Source organism: Myxine glutinosa, chromosome 6 (genome assembly GCF_964187855.1).
Source record: "Myxine glutinosa chromosome 6, kmMyxGlut1.1, whole genome shotgun sequence".
Classification (NCBI taxonomy): domain Eukaryota; kingdom Metazoa; phylum Chordata; class Myxini; order Myxiniformes; family Myxinidae; genus Myxine; species Myxine glutinosa.
Window position 1 is genome coordinate 110,363,107 of NC_136266.1, and position 24,118 is coordinate 110,387,224.

The 24,118-nt window shown below is 43.9% G+C and overlaps 1 protein-coding gene across 1 annotated transcript in view; it reads left to right on the forward strand.

Moving 5' to 3' along the window:
- LOC137430182 (uncharacterized) overlaps window positions 1–24,118 on the forward strand; it is a 66,579-nt gene that overhangs the window by 16,547 nt on the left and 25,914 nt on the right. Inside the window, exons 3-11 of the mRNA XM_078781062.1 lie at window positions 4,475–4,959; window positions 7,452–7,542; window positions 7,744–7,895; window positions 8,013–8,105; window positions 9,286–9,443; window positions 10,866–10,901; window positions 11,192–11,306; window positions 11,705–12,021; window positions 21,233–21,445. Coding sequence (XP_078637188.1) covers window positions 4,475–4,959; window positions 7,452–7,542; window positions 7,744–7,895; window positions 8,013–8,105; window positions 9,286–9,443; window positions 10,866–10,901; window positions 11,192–11,306; window positions 11,705–12,021; window positions 21,233–21,445 — 1,660 coding nt within the window. The remainder of the gene's footprint in view (window positions 1–4,474; window positions 4,960–7,451; window positions 7,543–7,743; window positions 7,896–8,012; window positions 8,106–9,285; window positions 9,444–10,865; window positions 10,902–11,191; window positions 11,307–11,704; window positions 12,022–21,232; window positions 21,446–24,118) is intronic.

Here is a 24,118-nt window from a genome sequence, read left to right on the forward strand (position 1 = left end):
CTCCCTTTTCTTCGGTCGTCAGGAGATCATTTGACACTTCAGGTGATGCCACAACACCGGACGCGAGATGTACTACTTCACTTGATGCCATTTCCGACGCTTCAAATGGGTTAGTTAGATTTGAAGTTGTCTCGATGATGCGGTTCACATCTTCCTCATCTCGTGTCATGCGACTCAGTCAGATCCTTTCTCATAACTGCTCGTTGACTTTTGCCGGCCATTTCCTCACATTGTCTTGTTATGGCGGCCACTCGTAGTCGGATCACTCGTACTGGTACTGGGTAAATCTAATTGCACACAGTCCGAGCTACCGCCGATGGAACTTATGAAATCGGTGGCGATTTTGGCCTTTTCTCCGTCAGAACTCTTCCAAACCTGAGCACATTCCAATGCTCTGGACCAAGTTGTATCGGTAAATGGTTTCAGAACGGCTTCATTTACTGAAGAAAAGTGAATGAAACATCTGTTTTTATCAGCTACCACGGCTTTCGCGGAAGTGGCGTCGTCCGCCATGTTGTTGTCAAGTATTCTTCAGTCGCGAACGAGGATGCTATAACTGCTTTGTGATTGGTTTATTTCGTCGATGCAGGGTTATTTATAGCCGATTTTAACAGATATTCCAAGACCAAATAAAGCTTTTATTTTATTGATTTTCAAGAAGAGACGGGATGTTTATTGAGAGAACAAAACGATTTTGCGATTATTATATTTTTTCATACATTTGACAGAGGTTTTTGGCCTCTGCCAATGAGGGGACTACGAAATAACATCTTAAATGGGTTTGCCCCACAGTCTATTTGGGAAATGTCTGGATCCAGATCCGGCGTATCATTGGGATACACAACCCCAACTGTTTAGCTTGGTGGAGGTATATGCTCTCTACCGAGTGCTGTTCTAGTTGTTTTTGATTTTTTTTTGTTATACATGGTTGAGGTTTGTGGTTGAGCTCGAGTAGAATGGAAAGGGGGAAACACTAATAGCAGAATAGAAGTGAAAGCGGGAGAAGGACACATGGGGTGATCAAGCTGATTGAATCACTACGAGAAGAGGAAAGGGAAAGTGGGGATGAGACAAAATAAATTAACCATCCAACAACAAACAAACAAGAAGACGTCATGCGGAGCACGATACTTGCAAAATCCGACCCCCACACCCAAGAAAAAAAATTCCATTGATGCAGCAAATTGTCCATTTCATCAAGATTAAAATTGACAATCTTGATCAAAGCTCGGGTCAACAGGAGGAAAAATGACGATTTTTCAGATGAAAAATGATTTTGTAAGGTTGACCTTGAGTTGACCTTTTGACCTCAAATATTTAGTTTCCCTATTTAGTGACTCAATGTGCAAATGCTGTTCAATTTTCAAGTCAATTGGATGAAAATTGTGAATTTAAAAAAACTTGGCCTATGTTGACCTCAAAAATAGTTGGTGGTTGAATTAATTGACCATATATGTAAATCCTCTTAGAATTGCAAGTCGATCAAATGAAAATTGGTGATTTTAGGAATTCGGCCGATGTTGACCTTTTGGCCTATGTTCACCGAAAATATAATTTATGGTTGAATTCAGTGACCAGATATGCAAGTCCTCTTCAAATTTCAAGTCAATCGGAGGAAAATTGAGGATTTTAGAAATTTGGCAAAGTTGGTGACCTTTGGCCTATTTTGACTTTTTGACCGCAAAAACAATAGGCTTCTCAATTGGGACGACCTATACAACTTGGTGAAATTTTGTGACGATCGGTTTTGAATTGTGACTTGTAGGCCGGTGACAGACAGACAGACAGAACCACAAACGCAACCGACCAATATACTCGAAAAATCTTCGATTTTGCAAGTAAAAAGGTGATGGAGGGGGGGAGGGGGCATTACAACAACTTGGAAATTGGTTCGTTTGGGGTAGAATAGATTATGAGTATGGATGGGGGGTAGTAGTGACTTGAGGTCACAATGACCTGAGGTAGTGGTAAACCTGTTCGTTCGTTTGCCTGTCTTGACATGCCAGAGGGGAGAATGGGACTGAATAGAGACTAGGGAATTTGGTTCCACAGTTGAGAGAAAAGAGGAACAAATAGGTGGAGGTTTGCAGTGAGACTGGTTTTTGAGAGTTTAACAATGTTTTTATGCCTCTGCTGACGAAGTAGCTTGGAGGCATTATGTTTTCTGATTGTCCTTGCATCCATGATGCGTTTTTGTTACTGCGATATTTTAAGAACGGCTGAAGGGATCCAACTTAAACTTGGTTCAAGTATGTATAATGATTCAATGATTAACTGATTAGACTTTGGGGGCAATAGGTCAAGGGTCATCGGTTATGATGGAGACAATCCTGTTATCATGATAACTTGTAAAGCAGTGATGGGATTTTGACTTCTTGATATAAGTATTATGATGCAAAGATTAATTCACTAGATTTTAGCATCAAGAGGTCAGATGTCATGTCAAGTAAAAATGTTATCGAAGTATGGATTTGAACTCTACTAAGTACATGTACCATGATGGGGTTTATATTGACATACAGGTTAGATATTGACATTTGCTATTTCCTCATTTTGCCAGTGGGCTACAGCAAGCTACTTTGTATCACATAGACGTAGATGTCAATGTAGATGCTGAACACTTGTATCACGCCCTCTTTGTTTGTTTGAAGCGTGATTCATTCCTTTGTAAATATGAGTCAAAAACGCTCAGTAAGTGATAGTCATGAGTCCAGTAGTAGGAAAACACCAGGCATTTTCCCTGCTAGAGCGGGGGTTAGCCTTGTGGGCCCCATGACAATCTTCTCCATTTTGCCCTATTTTCTGCATCTCCCCTTGTTAACCCCCTTGCCCGCGTTTCTTCTTCCACCATCTTTAGTCAAGTCTTTCTCGGTCTTCGCCGTCCTCTACTCCCCTCTACATTCATTTCCATCACTCTTCTCAACCAGTCACTTTCATCCTTCCTCAACACATGACCAAACCATCTCAACCTGTTTCTCTTCACAGCATCCATCACAGGCTCTATTCCCATCATCTTTCACAATTCATCATTTGTCTTCCTCTCTCTCAACGATACTCCGCACATCCACCGAAGCATTCGCATTTCCACCCTTTCCAGCCTTCGTTGCTGCTCTACGTTCATTACCCATGTCTCGCTCCCATAAATCATAACACTTCTCACACATGCAGCGTACACCTTTCCCTTCAGCTTCAACGACACTCTCCTCCTCGTCAGCGCACCACTCAGTTCCCGAAACTTCTTCCATGCACATCTCACTCCAGCAACCGTTGCCGAGTCTGATCCACCTTCTCCATTCAACATGTCTCCGGGATAGCAAAATGTTTTCACACCTTCCAGCTTCACACCGTCTCCAAGATCCAACTCAACATTTCCTCCATCTGCAGCTCCCTCTGTGCACACCTTACACTTGAATGTAGCTGCCACACTGGTTAATGACCCTCTCAGACCACTACATTTTTGATGAACCCACTCAGCACACATTATACATTGAATGGAGTTCACTCCGACACCCTTCCTGCACACAGCACATGGCCACTTCCCAGTTCTTTCCACCTCACCACATGCTTTACCACTTGCCATCACCTTCGTTTTTCTGATATTCACCTTCAGACCTTTTGTCTCCATACATTCCTTCCACTTGTTCATCTTCTTCTTCAGTCCATCCATACTTTCTGCAATCAACACCAGATCATCTGCATACAACAGCTCCCACGGTAAACCCTCCTTTACGTTCCGAGCCAGCACCTCCATCACAGCTACAAATAGTAGAGGACTTAGTACCGAACCCTGATGCACTCCCACCTTCACCTCAAACTCACCACTGTTCCCGTCCTTTGTCCTTGCAGCTGTACGCGCTCTTTCGTACATTGCCATCACTACTCTGATCAACCATTCCTCCACTCCAATTTCCTCAATGCCCATGTCACTACTTCGCGCGGAACCCTATCGAATGCTTTCTCCAGATCAACAAACCCAAGAAACGACCTCTTCCTCTTCTCCATGTACTTCTCCTGCAACTGCCTTAGTAGTAGTAGGAAAACGAGAAAAACAATTTGTTTAGAAATTAAATTGGAGGTTTTAAAGCATATTAATGCTGGAGAACGACGGTTGATTTATCGGTGGAAAGCTTGGGCTATCTTCTACGATAGGAAGAACAATTCATAGTAATGCACACAAAATCAAAGCATGTTTGCAAAGTGTGACACATTTAAGTCATACCAGATAAGCCATTTAACTAGAAGTAGCATCATGGAAAGATTTGGCCATCAGGATCGAAGATCAAAACCAATGCAATATGCCTCTTTGTATGTTAGTGATTTAAGAGATGGTAAGCCCTTGGTACGATGGTAATTCATTTAGTACCTCCGCCACCAAAGGTGGACGGAGGCTGTTTTCACCCTGTCAGTCTCTTAGTTTTTTTGAATATGCTTTTGGAATGCTTAGTTTTCACTTTTTGTTTTCTTTATCTCCCAGGAAGTCATGTTGTGAAAGTGTCCCTGGAAAACCTTCTTTCTGAGCATGCTGATGATGATACCTCTGGCTTGGTCAGGAAGTCCGAAGATGCTTCAGGCAGAGATATGGATGACCACGAATTGGATTATGATGAGGAAGAAGATGCTGAGATGTTAAAGATTGAAGTAGGTGATGAAAAAGTCGGAGAAAATGAAGGAGGCTGTGCCAGTGGTGATGAAGATAAATGCAAGGTAAAAATCGTAGGTGGAGAAGGACAAGGAGCAAAAGCTGTGGTTGTGACAACAGCAGCATTTACAAATGAAGAAAAGGATAAAAAAGCAGTCAATTATGATGGGAAAGTAAATGAAGAACCGTTAAAAGAGAAGTCAAAGAGAGTAGAGATTAAAGCAGAAAGAGGGCAGGAGGTAGTTGCAGAAGCTGGAGATGCCCGAGGTGTCCAGAAAAGGGCAGAAGACGATGGAGAGATCGATGATGGTGAAATTGATGTAAGTGGTATTTTTATCTCCAAACATTGCATTTGAAATATGGAGGAACTTTCCTTTTTACTTATTCTGTGTTTGGCAATTGGGTTGGCAGAATAGCCTCGTGGTATACACACTTGCCTCAGCTGTCTAGCCTGGGTTTGAATCCTGACCCAGCTATCAACTCGCATCCTGGTGTTTTGCATGCAGAGTGAGGCACAAGTGGGAAGTGTCAAGGTCTTTGTTAATTTGTAAAAAAAAAATCTTTTTTTTTTCTCCCTGAAATTGTGATCTCTTGTTTCCCTTAGTTTCCCTTACAGTCCATGATTAGCATTCCTAGCAGCTTCAAGTATGAAACCACGTGGTGTCATGTATAAGCTGTGATTGTAGAAGGGGGAATGATGTGTTGGATGCTCTTTGTTGTTGGCCATTCAAACACATTTCACGCAGGGATGAGCTTGCATTGGTTACACTTAGCCCGATACTGTCATAACACTCGTTTTGGTTAATATCGTAGTTTTATTGTATTTGTCGGAAATGTGCACAACCTTCTGAGACCCTTCATTTTTATGATTCGATAACTTGGTGAAGTTAAATTGAAGTTAAGAGTTAATATATTTAATTACCTCGGCCACCTTCAGGTGGATGAGGTTATGTTTTGACGTTTCACCCCTGTCTCTCTTTATCTTTCTCTTTGTTTGTCGGGCAAAATTTGGTGGACAGGTTTGGTGTGTGACAATTTTGGTGTAGATCTGGATCCGGATACTGGAATTTAAAAAAAAAATTTGATTGATTCTTCACCAATGAGAGATGGGGCCAAAAGTGATATACAGTATGATGTATCAAATTTGTGTGGCTGGATTTTGTCAAAACTTGGTGGATGAGTTGGGTAGGTGCCAAGTACAAGCTGATTCGATTTTCGTTCAAGTCCGAATCCAGATCCGGCCTATCGGTGGGATGCAAAACGTGAACTGTTCAGCCTGGTGGAGGAGGTATGCGCTTTACTGAGTGCCGTTATAGTTACTTAAGCCATTGAAGGTGGGTGGAGTTTATGCTTTCATGTCTGTCTGTGTGTGAGCATGTTATCTCAAAGTTGTGGGCTGATTCGGCCAAAATTTGGTGGACAGGTTGAGTGTATGACAAGGATGAAATTATTAGATTTTGGTGAAGATGCGAATCCGGGTACGAGAATTTTTTTTGTGATTCTTCACCATTGAGAGATGGGGCCATAAACAATATACAGCAGGATATCTCAAAAAGTTATGGATGGATTATGACAAAACTTGGTGGATGATTTTGGTAGGTGACAAGAACAAGCTGATTAGATTTTGGTTGAGGTCCGGATACAGATCCGGCCTATCGGTTGGGATACAAAACGTAAAGTGCACAGCCGAGAACACAGCCTTGCCGAGAACACAGCGGAGAACACAGAGCACTTGTCTGTGTGGTTATCAGGGAGTGGTAGTGGGTGGGAGGGTTATTTACTATTACTATGAGATTGGTGCCAAGAGTAAGTTACCATAACAGACTGTGACAACATTTGCATGTTACCAGATTGTAGAGCGGCTCGGTAGTTGTCTTTGCTGCTTTACTTCACCACTGTGGGTTCTATTATTAGCTCACCTGGAACAAGGTTCAGGGGAGCTTATGCAATGGCGCGTCGTCAGTCCGTCCGTAAACTTGAACTTGAAACTTATTCTCCGAAACCGCTGATGGGATTGTGAACAAATCTGGCACAAATTATATTTGTTGTGTTGTGACTAAAGTTTGTTCACAGCATTTTTTTAAAAATCGGGGTTTAAGGGGTCTACCGGAGGTCAAAGTTGGTCCAGGTTTGACCCCCCCCTGAAATAGGTATTTGCTTTCTTCTCTGAAACTACACACACGATTTCGATGAAACTTCGCCACATCCTTATTCACCCGTGTTGTACCAAAGTTTGTTCCTGGCATTTAAAAAATTGGGGTTCAAGGTGGTCTATGGGCTTACCCCCCAAAATAGGTATTTTTTTTGGTTTGTTTGTTTAAAGTCTTATGATTATGTTGGTATGATTCTACATGCTACCCTGTCTTCTAGCAAACATTGAAATTGGTTTCAAATACCTTTAGTCAGTGCAGTATACCGTTTATTCTACCAGATGAGCGCCAGGGGTTTTGCCCCTGTTTCTAGTGAGTCAGAGCGAGGTCAGACCAGCCGTGTAACTTGTGTTCGACGTTTCTACACCAAATTGTGGGTTCTGGGGGAGAATGAAAGCTGAGGGCTTGTAGGCAAGGTGATATGTTGGGTGTTTGTGTGTGCTCAACAGCATGTGCATGCACCGCTTTCGCAAATTGGATGAAACGTCTTTGGGTTGCGCTTTGATTGCATATGACCAGTTTTTTTGGTGTCCTTTTACAGAACTGTGAGATGGTGCTGCTGACTCTGGGAAATGGTTCCATAGGTGGGAGATAGAGTTTGAAGGTGTACCCTTTTGTTGTTGCTTTGAATGACTCATTGTTGTCTACATCCCTGTCATTAGGATGATGATCTGGAGGAGGGCGAAGTAAAAGACGGCAGTGACAAGCGTTCTCGCCCAAGACCCATCTGTCGTTTCTTTCTTAAAGGGGCAGGTCTGGATTTCTGCCTTGTTTTGCATTCCCATTTTATTTGATTCGTTGGCACAAGCCAGCATTTTCCTTAAACAGGGGCCTCGTAATGGGCTGTGTAAAAGGTAATAAAATGTTGTTTACTGTCTCCTCATTGGGTCTCTTTCCATTTCGCAATCACGTCTGACGTAGTTTTACTGACAAATGGCAATTATTTATCTCCAGGAAGCTGTACTTGGGGATTCAACTGTCGCTTCATCCACCCTGGTATCAACGATAAGGGCAGTTACACATTGCTGCCTCCAAAACCTGATCCTTTTGCTTCAAACGGAGGCCCACCCATGCCCCAGCACACCTTTCTCCCAAATGTCCAATGGGTGTGTTCTGTTTTTCCTTGTTTTCAAATAACATTGCTTTGAACGGATTGACAGTTGGTAAATGTTGGCCTTGTGTGGATTGGTCTATAGTCTGTGTGTGTGTGGTGTTTTATACAGGCAGGGGTGGCAATGGAGGAGCTTTTGCCTCCCCCTCCAATGGAGCCCCCAACGGAGAGTGCGTGGGAGCGAGGGTTACGTCATGCTAAGGAGGTATATTTATTAGTCCCCTACTGGTTTCACCGTAGGGGACGATAGTTTTGCTCTCCTTGTGTCTCTGCCTGTCTGTCTGTCAGTGCATCCCATCTGGGGTTTTTCAGACTTTTCCCCCATACCCTTTAACATATTGCCTGGTGTTGGCTTAGCGGTTAGGGTGTCAGCTTGGGACCCGAGGATCCTGGGTTCGAATCCCGGTTGATTGGTGAATTAATGCCAGGGCGGCTGACTCAGCCTGTCATCCTTCTGAGGTCAGCAAATTGAGTACCAGCTTGCTGGTAATTCCCTGTCTGTCGCAAGAGGCGGCTAACAGGGTTGGCGGCAGGAAGGGCATCCGACCGTAAAACATTGCTTCAAAAAGGGGACCACGGTGCCCCAAAAAAGGCCAACCCCCTTTCTGTGGAGAAAAATGGCCTCTAAAGGCTGTTCCTTTTTATTCCTATATTGAACTGAAACTTAGTACAAGGCTTTATTATAAGTTACAGAAGAAGTTTGAATTTTGGGGTGTTTCACCAATGTTTCTCGAAGTTATGCCCTTTTTGGACTTGGGGAAAATATCACATATTATACATGGCTTAGTTTTCTAGACTTTTTCCCCTTACCCTTTTATATTTTGAACTGAAACTTGGTACATGTATTTGTTATGACATGTTACAGAAACTGCAACTTATTCTGTAGCGATTGCTGAGTGCTTGGGACAAGAACATTCACTGGGAGCAGTCGGGGACATGTATTGCAAAGCAATTCTCCCTCTTGCCTTGTTTTACACAACTTTCAGAGCATCGCCACTCTACTTGTCGTTTCCTTGGATTTTTGCCACCCCCTCCATTTGCTAGCACTGTCGCAGGGTTTTTTTTCAACGGAAGATTTAAGCCATTAATTCATTTTCACCTTGGGGCTGACACAGATAACCTTACTTTCCATTAAATTTCACACAGTAAAGTTTTTGCAGTTTCACCAATTTTATTATTTGAAATTGTTTTTCGTTTGGCTGAAAGTTTTTTAAAAATATATTTCTCTTGTGTTTTGGAAAGGGTCTATACATACCGTCATCCCACTGTTAAGGTTTTGTCTTGTACTGCTACACTGATATCCACCTATTTTCCTGTAGGTATCTTGTCTGATTTCATTCCTTTTCCTTCTTTCTTCAATCCCCACTGGTATGTCTTTTGTGTAGCTCATGAGGAAGGCTTCTCTACGGAAGGAGCAAGAACCAGATTTTGAAGAGAAACGGCTCACCATGAGCATTGGTGAGGATGAGCGTGATTTTGATAAGGAGAATGACTTTTTCCACGACCGTGGATTCCGGCCTGGACGTGACCCTCGTGACATGGGGTACGTCTTCTACATTGTGCAACATTTGATTATGCAAATGAGGTGCCATTCACGGTTATGGGACACATGATTGATTTGCGAATGAAAAGATGTGCGTGCATGTGTTTGTCAGTCAAAATATCGTTGACTCTCTACTATCCGCATGTCAACTAACTGGAAACGTCAAGCATCCGCATAAACTCGGTCTGCGCAGGTGCCTCTGGGAGATCACCGTCATAGGAGAGTCTGAGCGTTCCCAGAGAACTCGACCAATCACTGTAAACTGCTCGCGATTCACGAGCAATGTTGCGTATTTAACCTTCACATTTGAGTTATGGGACCAAAACGTTCGCTTGATTGTGCTACACCATTGCCTGGTGCTTCAAACGCAAAGAGAAAGCACATTGTGCCGACGATAGAGGACACACTCAAACTTATAAGGTGGCTTGAGAATGGTGAATGTGCCGCATCATTAAGTGTCCGCAAAGAATTACTATTCGCATGAGCCTTGGAACTGACTGACTGACTGAATGACAATGGCAAGGGAAGTGACTGAATGAAACAGCCAAGCAAATTTCTTGAGGAGGGAGGTGAAGGAGGGATTATGAGAGGAATGGTGGGTGTCCCAGTATGTTTTGCCTTTTAATCATACTAAAATACGCAATTTTTGATGTCTGTCTGTCTGACGATTTTTGACTGCGATACATTCAGTCGTTATTTAACCAATCTCAACCAAACTTGACAGGAGTATTAAGGGTCACATGATGGAGGTTGTAGCGATTTAACTTCTGTCAAGCTTGCACTTGCCCAACCAACCGTTCCTTATCAACGGTTTCAAATGGAGTGCTTGCTCGAATGCTTAAGCCACTTGGTGAGCGCTCTACAATAAACTTGGTAAATGAACACACCCCTGATGTTCTTGATGCCGATCCTAGATCTACTGTAATCCATATATCACACAGAGGAATGACCCTTCCTACCGCTCCAGTAGGGAATGGGTGTACCAGTTGTTGTTGTTCTGTATGCAGCCTGTGGCTGCTGGTTTGCATCATTTCTCTGGAAGTGCGTTTGTGCCGATGGTGCAGTGCCGCAATTACCAGTGAGTTGGTACTCAATTTGCTGACCTCAGAAGGATGACAGTTTGAGTCAACCCCCCTGGAGTTGATTCAACGATCGACCAGGATTCAAACTCAGGATCCTAGGATCCCAAGCCAGCACCCTAACCGTTAAGCCAAAACCAGGCTTGATGTACCAGTTAATAAAATATACAAAATTAATAATCATAATAGCAGAAATGTAAATGTGTTAAATATACCTACAATTCAACAATAGCTGTTTTAATAGCAAAATATTCTGTTGTCGACTTTGCACAATTAAATGGTGTTACTAGAAACATAGCAAAATATAACATGACTGGAGATATCCATGTTGGTTTTCACACAGGGACATGATGCCCTACCCTGATGTCCCAGACTATGGGTGAGCTGCCCTTTTCATGCGTTCTTGATTCTATTCACGTGCAGGTTTTAACCTGTTTGTTTTCAGTGACAAAGTTAGCTTCTGTCAAAAGCGCGAGAGGTTCTCACTTTTTTCAGCTATTGCATGAATGTGTATGCATACTGCATAGATACAAGGATAATTTTTAAAAAACTAATCATAACTAATGATACCAATCATGCCAGTGTGCTTTGTCTACATAAGCATTAAAAAGGAATTGCTATTGTATGTAGTAATTTGTTATAATGTAATATTTGCTTGCTCTTGTGCAGCTACGACCCATATTTTGACCCGTACTGCGAGGCAGAGGCCGAGGCTTGCTGGAGGAGTGGTTATTATGAAAATCTACGAGTGCAGTGGCGTGATTCTGAGCAATGCCGAATAAGGGTGAGTGTGGTTTAGGATGCTTTGTTGGCTTTGCTTGAAACCTTTCCTGGGAGGTTGGGGAATTTGTGAAAATGATGCTGGGAGTGGGGGTTGGTTGGTGGTTGAGGTTGGGGTTCCTAAGATCTGGGGCTGTTTTGGAGGGGGCAGTAATTGTATAGAGAGGATGATTATGATGTAAAATGAGTTCTACCCTATGATTATAAGATTTCTGTATCATTTAAGCCACTGTGTTTTATTGAAAGTATTCTTTGTTGTAAATTGCACACAGCATTGTTGGTGTATATGATGAAACAGTCCAAGTTTTATTCCTGAAGTTAATGAGGGTGTCACTTTGACTTTAAACCAGCGTGTCACTGTTTTCGCTGTACTAATGATCTTTCTGCCCTGAACTGAAAAAGCGGGACCGAGAACGAGATCGCTTGAGGGATCGAGAGCGGGACCGGGAAAGGGATCGAGAGCGTGATCGAGAGCGTGATCGAGACAGAGACCGAGATCGAGTCAAGGAAAAAGAGAGAGAGCGGGACCGTGACCGACTACGGCGTCGCGAGGTAGAGATACGTGGAGCAGAAAGGGGGAAGGAAAAGGAAAAGAAAGACAAGGAGAAGGGACGTACGCGCAAAGATGAAAAGGAGCGCACGTTGTCAAAAGACGAGGAAAAGAGGCGAAGTACGAGGACTCCACCGCTGTCTGGACCCTCTGCTATTTCCACTGCAAAGTAAGACTGATTACTGCTTGCAAGATCCTCCACCAAATGTTGTATCACATCTGACAATGTGATGCTTATTGTATGCCTATTGTTGGCCTCGTGTCATCTTTGGGCCTAACTTTTCTTTGCAGTTTTAAAATGCTATTTGATATGTACAGTGCATTCAGAAAGTATTCAGACCCCTTCACTTTTTTCACATTTTGTTCTGTTGCAGCCTTATGCTGAAATCGTTTAAATTAATTTTTTCCCTCATAAATCTGCACTCAATACCCCACAATGACAAAGAGAAAACAGGATTTTAGAAAGTTTTGCAAATTTATTAAAAAGAAAAAACTGAAATATCACATTTACATAAGTATTCAGACCCTTTGCGATGACACTTGAAATTTAGCTCGGGTGCCTCCCATTTCTCTTGATCATCTTTGAGATGTTTCTACACCTTGATTGGAGTCCAGCTGTGGTAAATTCAATTGATTGGACATGATTTGGAAAGGCACACACCTGTCTATCTTAGGTCTCACAGCTGACAATGCATATCAGAGCAAAAACCAAGACATGAGGTCGAAGGAACTGCCTGCAGAGCTCAAAGACAGGATTGTGTCGAGGCACAGATCTAGGGAAGCCTACAAAAAAAAATTCTGCTGCATTGAAGGTTCCCAAGAGCACGGTGGCCTCCATAATTCTTAAATGGAAGAAGTTTGGAACAACCAGGACTCTTCCTTGAGCTAGCCGCCCGGTCAAACTGAGCAATCGGGGGAGAAGGGTCTTGGTAATAGAGGTGACCAAGAACCCGATGGTCACTCTGGCTGAGCTCCAGAGATCCTGTGAAGAGATGGGAGAAACTTGCAGAAGGACAACCATCACTGCAACACTCCACCGATCTGGGCTTTATGGCAGAGTGGCCAGATGGAAGCCTCTCCTCAGTGAAGGACACATGAAAGCCCACAGAATCTTGTTTCTCACAGTCAGAGTCCTTTAGGTGCTTTTTTGCAAACTCCAAGTGGGCTTTCATGTGTCCTGAGGAGAGGCTTCCATCTGGCCACTCTGCCATAAAGCCCAGATCGGTGGAGTGTTGCAGTGATGGTTGTCCTTCTGGAAGTTTCTCCCATCTCCACACAGGATCTCTGGAGCTCAGCCAGTGACCATCGGGTTCTTGGTCACCTCTATTACCAAGGCCCTTCTCCCCCGATTGCTCATTTTGGCCGGGCGGCCAGCTCGAGGAAGAGTCCTGGTTGTTCCAAATTTCTTCCATTTACTTAGGCAGTTAAGACCGAAAAATAGGGCGTATCGTTCATTTTTTCAGGAAAGCACCAAATTTGGCACAGATGTAGTATGGACCTATACAATTGTTTTCCTGAGGGGCACCCAAAAATTCAGAACCCCTGGTGGCCGCCATATTGAATTTCAACATGACCGCCCTTTGTGACCTATTTCCCTCAATAACTTCTATACTATGAGCGATAACACCACAGTTCCAGTGTCTTAGCCCATGTTTTAATGGTCTCTGAATCCAATGGGATCAATTGCATGAAGATTGGCATCCATCATCTTTAATTTCAAGATGGCCACCATGGTGTTTCCATTTTCCTTGAATCTCTCATAGTATTTTAGGTAAAATTTCAATTCCAAGTGATACACATTGTTTTATTGGTCTCTGATAACAATGGAATGGTATTAATTAATCAAAGTTACACACAGTTGCAGTTTTAACTTAAAATATTGTGGGCACTTGAAAGGTGGAGGCTCTCGCACAGACGCGTAGTACTACAAGCACTATCCATCGCAGTCACACAGTGATGTGCAGGGCAGATTTGTCCTGGAGCATTTACAGTTGCCTTTACAGGCCGACTTACAATGGTAGCTTGTAAGCTCTGAACATGCCTCCTGTATCAGTGGTATTGTGGTCCCAATTGGTGTCCAAGAAGTACCTGATTTCATCCAGCCCCAGTCAGCTGGTGATGGAAGTTCTGGGTAGGGCACAAGTGCCTGACTCCATATGTGTCCAGCCTGAAAACATGCACGTTTTAGGTGTTGTTCGAAGGCGTCTGCTGTTGGGGGAATGTGATCAATTGTTCTTGCCTTCTTCATGAACAAGTGTCGGCGCATGTCATTCACTGTCTTTATCTCGGTAGTCCGGTCATAGAGGATGGCAACATATCTTTCTATGCTCTGTAGTTCCATAGTAATAGCGTCCACAGATGGCCTATAAGCGAGAGCATGAAAGGTCTGCGTGATGCTGGGGTATGCCTCCCAAGCCTTCCAGGCTGTCTTTTTCCCAATTTGGGCAAAAAAATGACACTGTGTCACAGCCAGTGAAGGCATGAAATAATGGCAAAGACTCTGACTTCCTGCGGCCAAGGCCGGTGGCAATTTTATGGATGGCAAGGTAGCGGTAGCTTTTACCAGTGCCAATGGCAATCCAGAGTTCCTCCACACCGTGTGACTGGTAGGTAAAGTAGTGTGCTATTGCCAAGACCACAATACAAGACCAAGACCACTCATGTGCTTTATGTGTCGGTTTATATGTTTTATGTCAGTTTATATATTTTATGTGTCGGTTTATATGTTTTATGTGTCGGTTTGTCTTTTTGTGTGATTAATGTTCGCTCTTTCACGAGCCTCGATCTTGTATACAAAAAAAAAAAAAAAAAAAAAAAAAAATAGTATAGAAGTTATTGAGGGAAATAGGTCACAGAGGGCGGTCATGTTGAAATTCAATATGGCGGCCACCAGGGGTTCTGAATTTTTGGGCGCCCCTCAGGAAAACAATTGTATAGGACCATACTACATCTGTGCCAAATTTGGTGCTTTCCTGAAAAAATGAACGATGCTTCCTCTTAACTGCTCTACTAATTTAAGAATTATGGCGGCCACTGTGCTCTTGGGAACCTTCAATGCAGTAGAAATTTTTTTGTAGGCTTCCCCAGATCTGTGCCTCGACACAATCCTGTCTGAGCTCTGCAGGCAGTTCCTTCGACCTCGTGGCTTGGTTTTTGCTCTGATATGCATTGTCAGCTGTGAGACCTTATATAGACAGGTGTGTGCCTTTCCAAATCATGTCCAATCAATTGAATTTACCACAGGTGGACTCCAATCAAGGTGTAGAAACATCTCAAAGATGATCAAGAGAAATGGGAGGCACCTGAGCTGAATTTCAAGTGTCGTAGCAAAGGGTCTGAATACTTTTGTAAATGTGATATTTCAGTTTTTTATTTTTAATAAATTTGCAAAACTTTCTAAAATCCTGTTTTCTCTTTGTCATTATGGGGTATTGAGTATAGATTGATGAGGGAAAAAATGAATATAAACGATTTCAGCAAAAGGCTGCAACATAACAAAATGTGAAAAAGTGAAGGGGTCTGAATACTTTCTGAATGCACTGTATATGGGGTGTATATGCATCGAGATTCTTGCAAGAAATGTTTTCCATTGATTGCGAAGTAAGTCATCCTTGTTTGAAGCCGTCTTGTAATATAATTATTTTCCATCATTTTCACAAACTGTTATAATCATAACTAGAATAAAGGCCATCAAAAATGACGGGTTGGAACAGTTTGACGATGCAGCCGCGTGAGTGTGCGAAGTCTGGGCCTTGTCAGGTGTGCTTATATCTTCTTTATTTACTCCGCTCTAGCAGGGAAAATGGCCTTAAAACGATCATTCATATTCATATTCATTCTGCAGACGTAAATGAACACTCGGTCTACTCTGCACACGTTGCACATCACGTGCAGCAAATTTCACCTCCCTGCGCCTTGTATTTATTGTGATTTAAAAAACAAAAACAAAACGCTTCTGTACACCGCCCTTGAGGATCGGTCTGCAAGCCTCCGCCTACAATTACAATGTAAGACACATAGTTACTCTTCTTTTGGGTCCTCTGGGTCATTTGAGTCTTTTGAGTGCTTTGGGTCTTTGTGTCCTTGGGCTCTTCTGGCTCCTTGCGCTCTTCTGGCTCCTTGCGCTCTTCTGGCTCCTTGCGCTCTTCTGGCTCCTTGGGCTCTTCTGGGTCCTTGGGGTCATGTGGCTCATTTGGATCCTTGGGGTCTTTGGGTCCTTGGAATCTTTTAGGTCTTTTAACCGGTGGACACACAGTGGGTTCAAACAAAGATTGCCCATTAAAACCCCACACAAATCCCTCCTAAAGTGCTACTCAAAGCCTTTAAAACGTACCCCTAAGAAGGGGGACAGACATCACACAAATACACAAACACACATTGTGTTTTATATGGTAGATATGTGAAGGAGTTAGGGGGAGTGGAGGTGTGGGTCTGCAAGGTCATAAAAGGTATTGAGAATGTGTTTAATTTTCCTGGTGAAAACTCGAAAAACGCAGTGACATTCATGACCCACCGTTTTGGGATTTGTCAGGTAATAATAATAATAATAATAATAATACATTTATTTTATATCGCGCTTTTCAAGAAGCCCAAAGACGCTTTAAACCCCGCTCTAGCAGGGAAAACAACAACAACAACAACAACATGCATTTTAAGGCCATTTTCCCTGCTGGAGCGGGGGTTAGCCTTGCGGTCCCCATGACGATCTTCTACATTTTGCCCTATTTTCTGCATCTCTCCTTGTTAACCCCCTTGCCCGCTTTTCTTCTTCCACCATCTTTAGCCAAGTCTTTCTCGGTCTTCCCCGTCCTCTACTTCCTTCTACATTCATTTCCATCACTCTTCTCAACCAGTCACTTTCATCCTTCCTCAACACATGACCAAACCAGCTCAACCTGTTCCTCTTCACAGCATCAGTCACAGGCTCTATTCCCATCATCTTTCGCAATTCATCATTTGTCTTCCTCTCTCTCAACGATACTCTTCACATCCACCGAACCATTCGCATTTCCACTCTTTCCAGCCTTCGTTGCTGCTCTACATTCATGACCCATGTCTCGCTCCCATAAATCATAACACTTCTCACACATGCAGCATACACCTTTCCCTTCAGCTTCAATGACACTCCCCTCCTCATCAGCACGCCACTCAGTTCCCGAAACGTCTTCCATGCACATCTCACTCCAGCAACCGTTGCCGAGTCTGATCCACCTTCTCCATTCAGCATGTCTCCGAGGTAGCAAAATGTTTTCACACCTTCCAGCTTCACGCCGTCTCCAAGATCCAACTCAACATTTCCTCCATCTGCAGCTCCCTCTGTGCACACCTTACATTTGAATGTAGCTGCCACACTGGGTAATGACCCTCTCAGACCACTACATTTTTGATGAACCCACTCAGCGCACATTGTACATTGAATGGAGTTCACTCCGACACCCTTCCTGCACACAGCACATGGCCACTTCCCAGTTCTTTCCACCTCACCACATGCTTTCCCACTTGCCATCACCTTCGTCTTTCCTATATTCACCTTCAGACCTTTTGTCTCCATACATTCCTTCCACTTGTTCATCGTTTCCTTCAGTCCATCCATACTTCCCGCAATCAACACCAGATCATCTGCCTACAACAACTCCCACGGTAAAGCCTCCTTTACCTTCTGAGCCAGCACCTCCATCACAGCTACAAATAGTAGTGGACTTAGTACCGACCCCTGATGCACGCCCACCTTCACCTCAAACTCACCACTTCCCGTCCTTTGTCCTTACAGCTGTGCGCGCTCTTTTGTACATTGCCATCACTACTCTGATCAACCATTCCTCCACTTCTAACTTCCTCAATGCCCATGTCAATACTTCGCGTGGAACCCTATCGAATGCTTTCTCCAGATCAACAAACCCAAGAAACAACTTCTTCCTCTTCTCCATGTACTTCTCCTGCAACTGCCTCACAATAAAGAGCACGCCTGTCGTTCCTCTTCCTGGCATAAATCCAAACTGCATTTCGTCGATCTTCACCTTCTTCCTTATCCTCCTCTCCAACACCCTTTCCAATACCTTCTTTCCATGCTGCAATAACTTTATCGCTCGGTACGAGCCACACTCCAGATGGTCACCTTTCCCCTTGTATCGAGGGACGAGGGTACTCAGTTCCCAATCCACTGGAATGTGGCCTTCTTTCACCACCAGATTACAGATCTCTGTCATTCTCTTCACCCCAACTTCCTGCTGCCTTCAACATATCTCCCACAACTCCCGTCGGCCCTCCCACTTTTCTACTCTTCATTGCTTTTATCGCTTCCTCAACTTCCTCTCAGTTATCTTCTCTGCCTGTCTTAAAACTGGGTTACTCTCTATGTTGCCATCCCATTCATTCTCTGTATTCAACAGCATTTCCATATATCTTTTCCATCTTCCTTTAATTCCATCTGGGTCCACAACGATTTGTCCCACTTCATCCTTCAAGCAACTCACCCCCATCACATCACACCTCTCTTTCGCTATCTGCTTTGCAATCCTGAATACCGCTCTCTGACTCTCTTCCGAATCCAAGCGTTCTCCGAACATTTTCCTACATGCCTCCTGCGCCTTTGCTACCGCTTTCTTTGCAGCCTTCTTGGCTGCCTTATAACTTTCATGCTCTGCTTTTTCTGCTCCCGTACCCTTCGCCTTCTGCCACTCCTTGAACTTCTTCCTCTTCTCGTCAATCCTCTTTCCAACTTCATCATCCCACCACCATGTTTCCAAGTGCCTCGGTGGTCCTTTTGTCCATCCACATACCTCACCAATGGCTCCCAGCAGATTATCTTTTATTGACATCCAACCATGTTCAAGCTCAACCACATCATCCTCTACCCTACTCAGCCTCTCTTTTAATGCCTCCCTTACTGTCACCTCTTTCAACCTCCACACCTTCATTCTCGGTTGGTACTTCACCCGCCGAGCTCTCCTCGCACCTTTCACCCTTATGTCGCAGACAACCAAGTGGTGCTGTGAAACAGCCTCCTCCACCGGGATCACCTTTGTGTCCCGGAGGTGCCCCCTATCTCGCCTACGCACCATCAGGTAGTCAACGGTTGTTGTCGACCCACCTGACGTGTATGTAACAAGCTTATTATCCCCTTTCTGGAACTGAGTATTACAAATCAACAAATCAGCTCCATCAGCAAACTCCAAAATCCTTTCACCTTCTCCATTTCTCACACCATATCCGTAACCCCCATGAACTCCCTCAAAACCGTCCATACTCCTTCCCACATGTCCATTTAGGTCTCCTACTACCACAACAACTTACTCATCTTTCACGTTTTCCATCAGCTTCTCTATCGCACACCAGAACTTGTCCTCTTCATCGCTCTGACCAACCTGCGGAGCATATCCCGAGATGACGTTCACCAAGAGCTTTCCAATCATCATTTTCACCATCATCAACCTATCACTCACTCTCGTCACATTCACCACACTGTCTACAAACTCCTCATAAAACAAGACACCAACACCATTCACGCCCTCCGGGCACCCTTGCCACACAAACTTGTATTTTTGTCCCTGTCTACCCTTCACCATTCTCACACCACTTCCCTTCCATCTAGTCTCCTGCACACAACATATGTCCACTCTTCTTCTGACCAATACTTCCACCACTTCTCCTGATCTCCCTGTCATTGTCCCTACATTTCATGTCCCAAACCTCAGAAACCGATCTCCACTTCGGGCTGTACCCTGCCCATATGTAGTTGTAATTGTCATGGTTCTCTTTTTGAGGCAATGTTTTTATGGCCGGATGCCCTTCCTGACACCAACCTTCTTAGTCGCCTCTTACGACACGCAGGGATACGGTGTACCTATTCTAACCAGGGTACACAGGGAAAATTCTAGCAGCACCAGGGAAAATTTCTCGCAGGGAAAATGGCCTTAAAATGCCTGTTGTTGTTTTGTTGTTCATGTGCATATATGCTCTTTTATTGTACACTAGCATATAAAACCAGTCGCTTCGCTGACTGGAATACCAATCTTTACATAATTGCTAAAAAAAGGTTTGTTGTTAATGGGAAAAAAAACAAAGGGGCAATACCCCTGGCGCGGCGCTCGCTCACCTGGTAGAATAAACTGTATACTGCACTGACTATAGATATTTTCAACCAATTTCAATGCTTGCTAGTAGACAGGACAGCATGTAGAATCGTACTAACATTATAATAAGACTTTAAACAAACAAACAAAAAAATACCTAATTTGGGGGGGGTCTAACCTTGATCCACTTTGATCCCTGGTAAACCCCCGTAGACCCCAAAGTTCTTTTTAATGCCGTGAACAAACTTTGGTCACAACACAAGAAATGTCATTTGTGCCAAGTTTGGTCACAATCCCTTCAGCAGTTTCGGAGAAGAAGTTTCAAGTGTTTACGTACGGACGACACGCCATCGCATAAGCTCCCCTGAACTTCGTTCCAGTTGAGCTAAAAATGAACTTGAGAGTTCCTATAAAACCTTACCCCAAACTGTCTTGAGAAAAAGGCCATCAGAAGCGTCATTTCAACTGTTGCTTTCATCGTGTAACATTTGTATGTAATTCTGCAATATTGAGCTCCTTGGAATTCACTGCAAAGATCGTATCCGTGAGTTTGTGTGATTTGTCATCTATTTGTGCTTGCCTTCTACCCACGAGCTTCGGGCATGGATACAGTGCAATTTGTATCTCTTGTCGATTGATCAGGTAGTTTCAACATGACATCTGTCTGACTTTTGTTTTGAAGATTTGTCTGATAGACAATCTAATCAAATGTATTATTTCACTCTTCTCAAAGCGGTTCGATATTGTCGTAAGTTATGGATGCACTTGTGATGGGGGCCAGGAATAGATCACACATTTGTAAGGCAGCAGCCGATGAGGGAAAGGAACTTCAGGCTGATTTCAATGAGGTTCTGGAATCTTGGGAACCAATTGAAACTGCAGTACAACAGTAAGAGCAAGTCATGGTCAGAATAAAGGTAATACTAGCTAGTGTGCTATCCTTGCTCTTTATACACAGAGGTCATGTCGACCCGACTACCATTCTGATATTGATGCATTCATGTAGACTTTATTCGGTTACAAGCTACAGGTTTTAAATCTGATTTCCCTCCCCTACCACCCCCCCCACCCCCAGTCTGAGTCACATTAGGTATACAATGATATCTGGGAAGATTGATAAATCTCACCAATTATACCTTTCGCCAGTTTGAATGGCTTCTGGAATACATCCGGACAAATTGTTGAGTGCTAAATGTGTTATGGTTCATCAATGCTGTTCAAAATGGTGGCATATTTGCCAACACGGTCGTCTCAATCACCAAATCCTGAGTGCTTGTGTTCATGAAACATTTGGCTTTTGTTTTCTAGGTGTAACCCGGCAGAACAAAGCAAAAAGAAAGAAGTTGTCACCCTTAAAGCCCCTGCCCCAAGTCCCGGCGGCACTCCTTCTCGTCCCTCTTCCATTACGTCTCGTGCCGACAGTTGGAGAGACCCTTGGCAGCGCTCAAAGTCTCCCAAGAAGACCGAGATAGGCTCACCACGTCGTAAGCGTCGGACATCTTCTGGCTCATTTTCGTCACGGTGAGACCTGTTGCTCATGTCTGTTGATTTTTTGAGATATGCAACGTTTGGCATTGTCTGGACTTGTATTTGAGAGCTTGTCTGGCTTTTTCCCTCTGTCTCTCTATCTCTCTCTACATCTATCTATTAGGGCTGGGTGATATCTCGATATCATCGGCTCAATAAGATATTGAAAAAATATCGTCAATGCGATACTACATTTTTCAAACTGTTGATTATATCAGCACATTCGATAATGGAAAAAGCGGTGTGCAGTATCGTAAACTGAAGATGTTGAGACATGTTTTCATTTATTTAGTAAGAATAGTGACATGAAGCACTCATCTTATCATATCATGATAGTCCCATTAAAAAATAAATGCAACAAGTCAAGAGACGATGGTTCACGAGAGAGCGGTATTCAATGACAACGGACGGACTATAACCAAAACAGGCCCAGACTGGGGGGTCGGGGGCCCACGTGGCAGGTGTCGGCCCCCGACATGCGGTGTACGTGCCTATTTACAAAGGGCCCCAATACGCTGCATGCGCAGGCCTTTAAGAGCCAGCTGTATGTAATTGTGTGTGGTGCTGGCCTGGAAATGTCAAAACGAAGGTTACTGACCTTGGAATGAGATAGAAAATAATGTATAATCAGTTATGAGGTTAGTTAGCTACACAATACCGAAAATTCGGTTCGATTCCGACAACTTTGAAAATTTGACCTTTGTGACCTTCAATGGTCAAAGGTCGAAGATTCTGAAATTTGTTGGAAAACTTGTATTTCATGATGTATGTGATAATATCAGATCATGTACGACATTTCACCCTATCAGGAAGCGAACAATGTAATAAAACCATTAAAAAATCGACTTTTCTAAATTTCGTGACCGTGTGACCTTGACCTTGGGGCGAAAATGAAAAATCGAGCTCCGTGGGGCTAGACACATGACATTGGCCTAACCAAATACCGAAACCCCTGTCGGATTCCACCAACTCCCTCGGAGAAGATGTAACTTGAACTCGATTACCCCCTAAAAAGACATTTTTTGGGCGTCGCTCCGCTCACAATGAGCGCAATACGCCCACTCCAGGCAGGACACAACTAGATCATGATATCAACCTCCCACCCAAGTTTCATCAAGATCGGATGATATCATCGGGTAGTTATGCTGCGGACAGACAGACACACTCATGACGAATATAGTGGTCACTGATAACTCGTGAACCAAAAACTTTACCAGCCTTGGTGGTGTAATGGTTAGTGTCTGCTTTGAGTCTGGAAGGTCGGTGGTTCAAACCCCGGCCAAGTTATAACAAAGACTTCATAAATGGTACATGCTGCTTTCTTGCTTGAAGCTCAGCATTTATGGAGGATGGAGGATGGAGGATGGAGCATGGACATAAACCATAGGTTGGTAATAACAGCCCAGGCTTTTCCAAAATACCAATTATTACGATTTATTTTGATACCATTCAAAAATTATGTTGCGCTTGTGGGGTTGGGGAGTGTGTGTCCAAACGTTACGGAGTATTACAGGGGTGAGGGAGGGTTGCTTCCAGTGCTGTTACATGACACTATCAATCAATGATTACCAGTACTTTGTTTCATGCACCATTTCTTTAATGATTGAAGTATTTAAGGATGCAAGTATTCAATACATTCAATCAATCATGTCGGGTCTCCTCGGGCAAGGATGGCGTGCCAGACTCGACGATTCTCAATATATGACCTGATTTCTCCAGTGGTCGCAATTCCTGTGTTCCGCCTCAGCTGGTCGACATAGGTCAAGTGCCGCCCCCCTCTCGAGGCCTGTCCATTCTCCAGTTCCCAGAGCACCAGCTTACTAACTTCTAGGTCCTTATGCCGTACGCAGTGTCCTGCCATTCATAGCTTCCGAGTACTGATCTTTTGAGAGACACGTGGTAGTCCTCTATACAGTATGTTATTTCTGACATGATCTCTCCATGTCACATTCAGGGCCATCCGTAGCATGCACGTGTAGCAGCCGTCGCGTCTTGCCTCCTGTTCGGAAGTGAGGGTCCATGCCTCAGAGCCGTACATGAGGATCGATTCGACAGTTGCAACAAATAGTTTTCTCTTGAGGTCGTCTGGCATGCCTGATTGCCACATCTTCTTGAGGTCATAAAGGGCTCGCCAGGTTTGTGCTTTCCTTACTTGGATGTCTTTCTCGTCTGAGCTGGTGTAGGACCCAAGGTACTTGAAGTCGTTTTTGACTGCCAGAGTGGAATCAATGGGTGTCAAGATCCTGACCTCATCTGTGATGTTGAAAGCCATCACCTCGGTCTTCTTTACATTCAGACGGAGGCTCACCTTCTTGCACTCATGCTCTACATTCAGGAGCAGTTCCAGCGCTTGTTGGACATGTTTGGACACGAGGGCAATGTCGTCTGCAAAGTCAAAATCGGTCACCGTCACCGGGCCGACTCGCCTGCTCTTCCTGGGGTGATTGTGAAGCCATACACTTACTCTAGTCCTGTGCTCGCCTGACGTGGAGCGTAATCCAGGACGATTATGAAGAGGTATGGGGCCAGAGTGCCCCCCTGTAGGATGCCCGCTAGAATGGGAAAGGTTTTCATCTCACCGTCAGGAGACAAGACCCTGGCTGAGGTGTTGGCGTACACATCGCTGATGGACTGCATAATGCATGCTGGAATGCCGTAGGCTCTGAG